At 38.9% G+C, this 12411-nt stretch overlaps 1 protein-coding gene across 1 annotated transcript in view; it reads right to left on the bottom strand.

Annotated features, from left to right (window-relative positions):
• Positions 1 to 12411, bottom strand: part of CCSER1 (coiled-coil serine rich protein 1) — a 517309-nt gene that overhangs the window by 451165 nt on the left and 53733 nt on the right. The window contains exon 2 of the mRNA XM_088529607.1: positions 1251 to 2606. Coding sequence (XP_088385733.1) covers positions 1251 to 2562 — 1312 coding nt within the window. The 5' untranslated portion in view covers positions 2563 to 2606. The remainder of the gene's footprint in view (positions 1 to 1250; positions 2607 to 12411) is intronic.

Here is a 12411-nt window from a genome sequence, read left to right as displayed (position 1 = left end):
CTGCTCACATAAGAGTTCACAATGCACTCTTTATTCCTTTTCTAAAAGTCACAGACCTGCTCCCATATCATTCTGCATTTCCATTCTAAGTCAGAGTCAGAATGATCCCATTCTGACGAGCTACCTTTGCAAGAAAGACCAAAAAAAGCATTCAGGACAGAAAACAGAGAGATTTTTTTAGCCATCTTCTAATTAAAGCTCATTTGGTGCATTAATTTAACTTCATACTGTCATTTATGTATGAGGTATCCATTGATGTATGAGGTACCTTGTCCCTGTGCAGGGACAAATAATTCGAAGGGCAGGATTCCATACAGCAATACACGCATCTACAGACTACATACCTAAATGTTCAAGCAAAAGAAGAATAAGGCAAGCAAAAGGATATTAAATCATCAAATTTACACTCCTAATGCTAACACTAAAAATGCAGTTTTGCTAAATCTCACAAATCTTGGTACACCCAGAAGCACGCTCAGGATTAAACAAAAGGTGCATCACTATAGGCTTGTTTTTAGAAAAAACTATCAGAGCTAAAAGTCACCTAAACAGTGTCCTTCGCTCAAAGGTCACATGTCATCTTTCAATTTAAACTCTCCAGGTTGTCATTTCTAGACACCACTTTTCCACCTAAGCTTGTTTTTATTTCACTTCAAACTATGTTTATTAAACCAAAGATTCAATATAAATATTCAGTCATAATTAACTATTTCCATTTCACAGACTATGTAATGAAAACTTGCACAGCTTTATTTCAGATGGAAACGGAAACCAGTCATCTGTGACAGTAACACTCATTTTAACTTCTTCTGTAACATTGTTTGAAAACAGCAAGACAAAGTTAGAAATTTTTGAAACCCACACCAATACTAAATAACTTGCGTTATCTTTGATGACCAGCCTATAAAAGGAGGCTTATTTCCCTGGTGATGCTTATGTCTCAAATAATGTAACCCTTGGGTGGGAGTCCAAAAGAGGCATGTCTCAAAAAATTTCAGGGACAGTCTTCAACAAGAAGCGAAAATGCCCCTTAATTCATTTTTGATCACAGAAAACCATAGCTACCAACATGAGCTTAAAACACAAAATGGGTTTTTGTTTCACTCCTTCTTATAATTCTGAATTAAACTTGATTTGGGGAAAACATAATTCAGATTTTACAGCACTAGGAACACTACAAAAAAAAATTGTGACTGAACAACTCCTACAGAAGAATTAAGGCCCCTCTACCCCATGTCCATAAGACATACCTTTAGAATGGTTTATTTCATAGCTCTGTTGTGCTTTAAAGGACTGAGGTTCAGAACACGACACAGACTCAGTTACGGGATTTGTTTCTCTTATGTGCTTAGATGGTGTTCTTTGATTTTGGTCCCCATTTAACCTCCGTGCTTTTGGAGAGAGCATCTCTGCTTGGTCCCTGGGATATAATGCACACATCTGTAAGCTCGCATTTGCTGAGTTAATTTCTCCTATGTGCTGGGAATCTTTTGCAGGAAGTTCACTGGCTTGCAACAACACTTGGGTGTGATTAGTAGCAGAGGTTTTGAAGAAGGTATTAGATTCAGTGCTACACAAGCTCCCATGACTCACAGGAGATGCACCAGCACACTGGCAGCTATTTTCCCCTTGATCCGTCTTCCTCACGTGAGCAGCAACAGCAGGATTAGAGAAGATCTGAGAGGTAGAGACACTGTGGCCAAAATCCTCTGCGAGCAGCACTGCATTTCCACTGCCCGGCAGGGTTTCCACTTCCGAAACAGAGTCCTCCGTCTGGGATACAAACTCCGAGGGCGTCTGGGCCGTCGTGAGGTCAGTCGAAAGCAGCGGGGACTGCAGGGAGCTGCCTGCACAGTCTGTCGTCTCAGCAGAACATGGAGGGGAGGGCTTCCCCATCAGAGGTTCGCTGTCCACGTACGATTTAATCTCCAACAAGCAGCCAGGCTGCTGCACGCTTGAGACCGACTCACTCTGAGGAACTGGCTTGGAAAATTTGTAGTGTGAGGAAAAAGATTTGGGGAGAAGCTTTCGTGTAGATTGCTTGACGGAGTATCGACTTTGCTCCTCCGCAAAGCCAGAATCATCACCCTCATTCTTCCCAGAACTTATACAATTTATAAAGACATTCTTATTAGTTGAGGGCTCCTTTCCCTTTTCAAAATCCTCTGTCAAAGACCTCGTTATCTTCTTGTTACGTGAGCTGCCAAAGCTAACCGAATGCCTCCCTCGGCTTTTAACGTGTTCCTCTAGGTTCAGTTTTTGAAAACTGCTGAGAGAAGACTGGGCACCATTGGAGATGTTAACATTTTCGCTAGCAGAATCAGTCTTCTGCTCACTCCCCTTCCTGTTATGGAAGCTAATGGATGGAGTACGGAATATACTGCGGCGCTTGCCTGTGCTCCCTGAGCTGGAGTTAGTGCTGGAGGGAGAGGACGTATGGACACCAACAGCATTAACAGAGGAAGGTGAGGACGGGAGAGAGTCGTGCCTGCGGCTAATGCTTCTGCGGAATATTGGCAACCGAGACACGAGAGTTGATCTTCTGGATCCCGAGTCCCCCATCAGGGCCTGAAGTGTGTGCAGCTCTTGGAAGCCAATAAACTAACCTAGGATGAGAAAAAGAAAGAAATAAGAATGATTAAGCCTTAAAGTCTAGGTGAGCAAGCTTTAAGTCACTCTAAATACATGAGACATAAACAGCATTTTTAAGTATAGGTGTAATTTGTTGTAAAAATATTATGGAGGGTCTTTAGAACATCCAAGAGACTGTAAACTTGCAGTCCTGAAAACCCAGTAGTCAAAAAAAAAAAAAAAAAAAAAAAAAGATGCGGCTGCAAACATAATCTATATATGGGATATACAATATTGTATAATATACAATGTAGATTATACTGGGCAATACGATAAAATCTGCATGCTAGCTGTTAGACAATCATACCACCCACATGTCCTCTAAGTTCTTGGGGCAAGTCAACTGTAAGTAACCTGAAAATCTCCAAGAAGCAGCTACCGCATTTTCATGACCTGAGTAAAGCCAGATTTTATTTTGGCTTATTAAATAGTCAGATTTTTTGCAACAAAACCCAGGATTTAAGCATCCCCAGAAGATTTAAGTATGCCAACGTCCTGAAATTCCTCATGAACTGGATTTTTATTTCCTTTAATTTCCTCTCTGACCCAAGAACCTCACAGGAGACAAAACACTAGGGCTGCAGTCAAGCTAAAGTACGTACCAATACAAACGCCTAGGAAATACTAAGTTCTAAATATGTATTGTTCCAATACATGATCATATTTCTAGTTTTGAACACTAAGGTTTCCTTTCAACACTCTTCTGAAACATCTCTGCAGTCTACTTTTGTTCCTATAAGAAAGAATTATTCCTGCAGTTTGAAATTAGTAAACACTCGGCATTTTTTAGAAATATTTAAGCAATAAAACCTGATTTTGATAAGCAGAGTAGATACACTAGAGGAAAAGTCATGTTTAGAAAGCATATACTAAATCTATCTTTTTTTCTGTTCTTGTTTTAGTGAACTAGAGCTACAACAGTCAGGACCACAAGGAGAGCAGTAAAGATGTACAACATGTAACCACGAGAACAAGAAAGGCTGTAGGTATAATGGCCAAGTGCAGCTTCAGGAACTGCAGCTGTTCAGCACACTGGGATAAAATGGGGTCCTTAAGCTAAACAATCTTTGTCTATCAAGTGATAAAAATACATAGATCAATTTAATATGCTTTACGTAGCTACAATAAGCAGATACCTACAAACAGTGTGTATGTGGGGAGAGAATGCTCACATGTGTGTGTTTATAAAATTGGACTGGAGCATTCAAGGAATACTACTATATATAAGGAACATATTTAAGGAATACTAATACTATATTAATAAAATAAATAAATAAGGGAAGAGAGAACTGAGTAAGTGCAGAAACACTGGTTTTGAATAGACATTAGACTGCAATTTCTGTTTTGTTAAAAGTTTTAAAAACCTAGTGCAGCTCCACTCTGAACATGCACTGATTGCCACAGAAGGGCACAAGAAGCCACAACAGAAGGGGATTCAAAAGCCCCAGGAATCAATAAGCAATTTTGTCATTTAAACTAAGAGAAACAGCTTGAGAAAAGCCAGTAATTGGTGACATTTGATGACTGGTTAAGATCCGAGCTAGGCAACACTGAGATCCAGCAACTGAAACAGAAGTTTCAGTTGTACATGATAAAACAAAGGGTAGAGGCACAAAGGCAAGTTGTCATAATAACTGTAAAATCCATTAAATGAGCTGATGGCAAGGCAGGATGTCCCATTTGTTCTCTAACCAAATAGTTCTCGTTTACAGCAATCTAAGAGCAAAACCACAGGCAATAATATAGAAAAACTGAGACCCCAGGAACTCACATACGCACTTAACATTTTACCCAGTTTTTGATGTGCCCTAAGCTACTGGAAATAGGCTTCAGAAAGTCTCATGCGACCCCCCTGCCCCTATGTTTAATCCCTTTGGGATACGAAGTGTTTCTGGGTTTGTATATGCGTACTTGCAGGCATGCAAGTCTATACAGAGAGATGTATATATATACACACAGGACAAAAATATTCATTTAGAAATTGTGAATATTTCTACTTGCATTTTAAGAAGACATTATAACATTATGGTGAAAGGGGACGTTGTAATGTGGTTTCACAACTGCGGTAGATGAGCAAAATATTTTTAACATACACTAAATAGCTGTAGGCTCTGACCAACTTTCTCTGTAAATAAAAAGGCTCTACCTAGAGGACAAAATGAGTTTATTCCTAACAACTGGCTCATGCATATGCATGGGTCAAGTTTTCCGCTTTATATTATTAAAATGGCTATGAGTATGGCTATCAGAGAACATTTCTCCCAAAAACAGAACACATGCATGTATACTTACCTGTAAACAGAGATGAATAGTTATTTGCATATATAGGATAGCACAAAAGCAACCAAGCTTAGCATTGAGTTAAAATGACAATTCTAGTTGCAACAATAATTTATCTCAATGAATTAAGATCTTCCATTACTTTTGATTCTTATCACAGGGGAGACTACAAACTGCCATATACGAACTACCATTAACAAAATAGGAGACATTACTTGGACATTGCAACCAGCACTCAACTAAACTTATTACTACAGTTCTGATCCTGCAAATTCCATCTGGGACCTCGCATGACACTCAACACATTTTTGACAACCAAGTGAGTTTATAAAACACTTAAAAGAAGCCAAGCAAATGAGAGGAAAGCAGAAGGCTGAATGACCAAGCCTAGAAAGGCTTATACTAAGCACCTTGTTTAGGACCAACTATATTCTGCACCAGTATGCATGGTGTGGAGAGTCAACAATATTCCACATGGCGTTCTGTGTGAAAGTGGAAATCTGATTACCTGATGCAACTAAGTGACCAGGAATCAGACTAGACAGGAATAATCACACTTACATTCCCTTTCTTACAAGTTATAGATGTGATTGTTTTTTCCCATAATTTACATCTGCTGAAAACAATGCAAATAAAAAAGCAGGCAAAGTATGAACAAAATATTTCCCCTTTTACTAGCAATTCAAAGAGTAATTCTAATGGAAGTTGCTTCTTTTCACTTTGCTCTGCACCAAGATGTTACAGAAACACAAGTACCACATAAACATAGATCAAAAAAAAAATGGTGTTTTTAAATTCATCTTCTGTCAGAGCACTACTCACAAAACTTCGCTGAAGTGCAGTCTTTAATAAAGAGCAACTCTTGAGGATTTTCTTGGACACCAGCAGATGGAGCAGTGGATCTAATTTTTCATTGCTTGCAAACATGAAAACAGTGCCTTTTAAACTTATCAAGGCCTTTGAGACAAATTTAGGACCTTAAATTATTGGCAAATTTAGCATCATAATAATTACATGTGCAAATCAAAGCCTACATATGCTAATTCAGCAAAAATTGGGGGTGGGGAGCGGAATACAAAAGCATCTTTTACAAATAACCATATTGCTACTACATCTCAATCTTTGTTAAACAAAGATTTTCTAGAGAGACTTTTCTTCAGGATCCAACTCCTGGAAATACCACACAATATCTTCCAAGCAAAGAACAAAACAGAAGTATATATTTAAGTGTAAAATAAGACATAACATGAAAAAATAATTGAAAAGCCTCGACTTCAAATCAAACCACACAATATAAATACTCTTCTGCTCCCTACTGATCTGCACCACAGCAGTGTGATTCTTAGGTAGAGCACATAGCTTGAAGAAGGACATTACACTTTTAATCCTTTAACTCAGTAATCATGTATAATATATAAAAATACACAATTAACCTATGTGAATCTTGTCAAATCATTAGCACAAGGCAAGTGGCCTGGACTAGTGATGTGATACAGCAGCCTGCATAGACTAATATGCTTGGATAAAATATGGTTCGGTGTAACTCTGAACCAGCTACAGATACCTGAAATCAATACCAAATAAATCAATAAATACATTAAAAGAAATATTTTTAGCTGTTGGTAAGTCATTGAATACAAAAAGTCTAATGCCTCAATCCTATTGCAGCTTCTAAATGGTCAGACTCGTGCATTCATAAGTAACTCTCTATTCTAAGAGATATCATTGCAGCCTGTGGTCCCCACTGGGATAATTCAACTTCCAGGATTCAGATCACTGTCCTTAGCATTTAGGTTTTACCACCTTCCAACGTTTTGTGTTCCCAGCACATTTGTCATTTATTTTTATCTGTATTGCTCCCAGATATGCCTCAGTGGGATCCTGCACACAAGCAGAATATAAAGACTTAAGGCCACCATTTTAAACCGCTGGTTTTTGAACATAGAAAACAAGCCCCCGCCAAAAAAAAAAAAAAAAGTACTCGAATATACAAATGACTAATACAGGACATTATGAAAGATGTTTTTAATAGTGGGATGAAAATATTAGCAAAACAAAATGCAGAATTGCACACGCCCAAGTTCACATACAACTTCACTCATATTTTCTCTCTGTACTGAGCATGAAGTGTGATAAGCAACTTTTATGTATGCAGAAAGGAAGAACCAAGTGTCCAAACAGTGAGTTTTCTGAGGACAATGAGACTTCCTTCAATTGCATCTGTACTGGAGTTCAAATCTATTTTGACTTTCACATGTACTTTCAGGAAAGACGAAAGAGAAAACATGAAGATCAACCTGCACTGATGCCCCCCACACCTCTCCAATTTTGTCTGGGCAAGCACCAACTTAAGACTGTATTTTATAAGCCCATAAATACTATTCCCATTCAGAATAAGTTAGAACTATAACAAAGAAGAAAACTTCAGATAACTTATCAACTTCCTCTTCCACCTTTAAGCTATCTAGAAGGCAAATGTTAGCATGAGGTAGTTACAGGTGACTCAGTCTTTCTTATCACTGGCTCTGTGAATTCAGCTCACTGACACTAGGTAAACCATGGCTTTACTGTAAGAAATAGTCAAAGAAAAATGGAGAAACAGATGTCTAGAAACTTGTACATCATCATTACTTCCCACCTGAATTTAAAGAACCACTAACTCCACATCACTTCTGTATCACACCAAAAGGTGTCTCAGAAGGGAAAGCCAAATACAGTATAACATGCAGGATGCAAACACTTAGACTAATGGCGAAACACCTTTGGTGGGCACAGGAATGCGTGAGAAGTAACTCTGAATAGGATTCAAAAGCACTACTAACAGGCAGTTAGTTCCCTTTCCTCACATCATGATCTCCAGCCCTCCCTTGCTCCCTCTCCCACTGGTATGGCAGTTGGTCATGTTTTGTGATGCTTATAGAAGGCTGACAACCTTGCTAATTCAGTGAAAGCTTTAAGAAATACAATTATGTTTGTAATTTGCACTAAATACCATGATGTAGTCCTAAGACCAGAATGTCTTTACAGAGAGCTATTCCATTTTCAGCTACAGAGATTGAGGCCCCTGTTTTTGACATGTATGTACACAATATCCTGCTCTTTCCTGCTTACACTCTTTGTTTACTTTACTGCATGCTGTAGTAATTGAAACTATCTGAAAAAGAAAAGTCACCTAGAAAGGATCTTGCTTTTTGTTTTTGTTTGTTAGTTTTCTCCCTTCACACAGCACAAGCAGGAGCACTGTGCCCACTGGTGCATCGACTCAGCCATACCGTGGCCTAAACAGACGTAACATTTCCTTCAGGCAAAGACCTTTTTTTCCCAAGGAGGGAGATGTCCTTTGCCGGCTCCTTTTGCTCCGGAACTCAAGTGGAACGGCTCGGCACACGCAAGCAAGCGGGCACTCTCAGGGGAGTGAAAACAGGGCAAACAGCAGGGCCCTCGCTCCCGACCCGCACAGCGCTGCTCGCAACAGAAAACCCGTCAGCAGCACCAAGCAAAGCGCCAGGACCGGCTACCGCCCCCCAGACCTTGAGACAGCCCCGGCAGCTCTCCCCAGCAAAGCTGCTCACTTCCAGCGCCCTGCGCTCCCAAGGCGTCACAGGGGGCTTCAGGCAGCAGCTGCCTGACTTACCCAACCACCACCCAAATCAGTGATTTCAGGTACCGCTCTAATGCCTTTCTTCCAAAAATGGTCTTTAAATCTATCACAATTTTCTATCTCTTGCTGCCTTCGAACAACCATCCCGTAACTGTCTTAGCACCTGGCAGCCCCAATAGAGCCAGGGATCTTTGTCCCTTGCCTGTTATGCACATCTGCCAGAGCCACAACTTCAATGTCATCATCAATTTGTTTTTCCAGCAAAATTTCCTGTGCTTTTTCTAGTCTGGCTGCTCTTTAGGCTAAAGCATTGCCTGCTGCTGCTTCTGCTGCGTATGTGGCAACCACAGCGACAACAAGATCATTTATTACAGCTGTCACTGGCTCAACGTGTGACCTGAACTGCATTATGAGGAACCAAATCCTTCTCTGTTGTAAATCCTTGTGGCTCCACTGAAGTGAATTATGCTGATTTAAACCATTTGGCCTTTCATCTCTACAAACCTCAGTCACCCCCGTCTGTAATTTTTCTTTTCCTCTTACAAAAGCAATAGTTACACATATATGATCTAATCACTCCTAATGCACAAACACCTGATAAAATTGGATGGAAATAGGATATTTTCATTTGTGTACCTCTCTTTTTCAAACAGGAGTCTGCTCAGTATTTATATTAAATTTATAAATCCCTAACCAAATAATCACTGAGTTAGGAAGATTTGTGTAACAGCCTTGCTCTTCTTGGATGTCTGTTTAGAGGTGGTACTGGAAACAGCACACTGCCATAGCCCATCTTGCATCCTTACAGTGAGAAGGTCAGGGCAACAAGAGCTCATCTCCAGGAGACCCAAATAAATGAAAGGATGTTAAGAAAAAGTCACTGTCATCAATAGCATTCACGAACACAAATCATGAAAGCTCTCCCTAACAGACAAATTCACACAGGTTTTTATCTCTGACTAGTATCAAGGTAACTGGAGTACATCGCTGTAGCAACTGCAGACTATATTACCATGAAATAATGCATCACTGAAAATAACAGTAGCTAGAATGTGGGAGAGCTTTTCTTGCTCTCTTCCAAATTTCCCTGAGTTTAGTGGAGTAGAAAAACAATTCCCAACTCACATCTTGACAGAAGATGCCTCACAGTGAGATAAAGTGATAACCTCGACTGACTCTTCCAGACAAACTCCTTGCAGCTTAGGAAATCCTAATGAAATGGAACTGTATGATTCTGGTCCCCTGTAGGTTTTATGTGTGCCTCATGAGGCTTAGTATTAAATACATTAATAATTTCCACCTTTAATATTGTGTAATTTTATTATCTTAATTGCAATGTGATTGCTTCAGTTTATTTATATGTTAATGTACTCCACTGGACATCACTTTTGTGAGAAGAACATATTTTCAGAAATAAATCATACCATTTAGAACATATGCTGAAGACTTCCATGAGTCTTCAGCTAAGACTTACACACTTCCCCTTTTGATTTATTAAAAACATAATTATTTCCAGATTAGATATACTAGACTTATTTCAATTTATCTTCTAACTAATAAAAACAATGAAAGAGAATGAACCTCCAAATTAAAATTCTCAAGCCAATTTCATATACCTTCATACTCAAATCCTGCCTGCAAGTTGTTAATGAAACATTAAAGCATAGTGGCTCACCTTTCTGCAGCAGCATCTCTCCTAAGGGCAGAGGATACAGGACACTTAAGGAAATTCAAGGGCTCACAGTGGTTAAGCTCAAGACCGTGTACTCCCAGTTTACACAAACATATTTAGGACCTGCATTTCATTACAAAAAGTGAAGGTAAAGAAGGTCTAAGCAATACAGGCAAGTCTGCAAATAAACAGAAGAAAAGGAAACAAACAAACAAAAACAAACAAACAAAAAAAAACTTGCAGACTGAGCTGTCTAACTGAAACAAAAACAACTAGCATGGAATTTCACAGGAGCCTTAGAAAAATTAACAGCAAAAGTTCATTTGCTGTTTACTCAGGTTGGGAACCCCACCCTTGAGAAGTTCACTTTTCATAGCCACAAAATAACACCGGCTTCTACTAAGGTTAGGATTCAAAACAAAGCTCAACTAAGATAAATCTGCAAAGAGATATCACATTTACTCCATCTGCCAAATTTACCGCATGTATCAAATAAATATATAAAAGTTAAGAGCACTAAGGTGTGCTCAAGACATCACGTTTCTTTCCACTAGCTGCAGTAATCCTTTCTGTGACCCTACAGGAGCCACAAGAGCTTCCCCACCTCATCTAAACTGGGCATTATACTTCTCTGTCTCATGCAGGCACTATGATTTTGTTCTATCATTTTGAGGCATCTGGGTAAAAGGTTGCAGAGGAAAGTATTACAGAGTTATAAGAGAATTCTGAAGCATTATACTATAAACATTTTAAATTAATATGTATTAGCATCACATTCAGAATTCATACTTTCAAAACATCCAAAAATATTTCTGGACAATACTTAAATATTTTAGAAGAATTTTTTAATCATAACAAGAAAGCAAAATTGTTTGTTAAATAATTTTTCCATGAACTTCTCACCAAAATCCCCGTTGAAATTAAGTGCCCCTAAATAACACTTGGCAAACTCATAAGGTCACTACTGCGCAAGAAGAGAAAGGCGTGGCCTAATCCCTGTTATTTCCAAAATCAGGTTAGCATTAAATCACTCATTAGTCATTAAATATTAAGTCATTAAATATTAAGTTAAACACTCACTCATTCCTAAGCATATGCACTATAACAGAAGACATTTCATCAGAAAAAGGTAAGCTTTATGAAAAGAATAGCTTTATGGTGCTTTGGACAAATGACTAGAGCTTAGCATCATTCAGACAGCTTAAGAATCAAGAAAGTCACTATCTACATTCAAAATGGGTTTAAAAAAAAAAAAAAAAAAAGTTTACTGTAGATGCCCAAATATTCTATGACTATTTTTTCTTCATCATTTCTCATCTCAGGAACTCTGCTTATGCTTCTCCCATTCTGCTCACTAAGTAGTCTGGCTGTATGTTAAAGCTAAAGTTAAAGTAAATTTGGTTCCTACACTTGCAGCCACATACAGGACCACCACTGCAGCCAAGTTACTCCTGTGAGTAGTCATATCAGTTCTCTCACCCAGTATTATATTCCCTCTTGCAGACTTGTTGGCATATTTAAAATTGGATTCGCTTAACCTGAATCTCCCTTCACCAATATTTTCAACACTTTCCAAATGTAAACCCCTAAACTGATCAGCTCAGAGGTGACAGAGCCATGTAACATCCAGACTTCATCCTACAAGGTGAGGTTTATTGTGCCTCCATCAATCCCTCTCCTTGGCATTTTTAACTACCACAAGCATGTACAAATTTAAAGAGTCTCTAATTAGACTCCACCATGATATGTAAGTTAATACCATTCATGCCCATTTACCCTTCAAACTGCCAAAGTTAGTTTAATCTTCTAAACAGATACACTTCTGAGGGCAAAAGTTTTAAGTTGGTCCTGGAGGTCCAACCAAAAAATTCATTCCTTTGCAGTGTATTTGACCACTCGTGCGCTGCCTCTTGCTCAGGAAGGCGGAGAGCAGAGACGATTACAGCATGTCTGGGAGTCTGGCAGGAAGACAAACAGCTGTTTCTTTACAACATGTCCTGTTCATACTGAGAAATACAGACCTGTAGCTCGCATTGCCTTTCTCATCATTTCAGCACATGAGAAGTTAGGACAGAACCAGAAAACACGTGAGCCAGAAAGCTAATAGCAACAGAGAAATAATGACAAATTAGAAGCGGCAGTTGCTTTGGGGATCTACCTAAATGTAGGGAAATACGGAGAATGGATAAAGCTCTTATCCCAACAGCAGAGAGACACACTGAAATGA

Source organism: Tinamus guttatus, unplaced genomic scaffold (genome assembly GCF_059628265.1).
Source record: "Tinamus guttatus ecotype Peru unplaced genomic scaffold, ASM5962826v1 Tinamus_guttatus_pri_ptg000028l, whole genome shotgun sequence".
NCBI classification, from domain to species: domain Eukaryota; kingdom Metazoa; phylum Chordata; class Aves; order Tinamiformes; family Tinamidae; genus Tinamus; species Tinamus guttatus.
The sequence above is the reverse complement of the archived record's forward strand: the minus strand, read 5'-3'. Positions and strand labels throughout refer to the sequence as shown.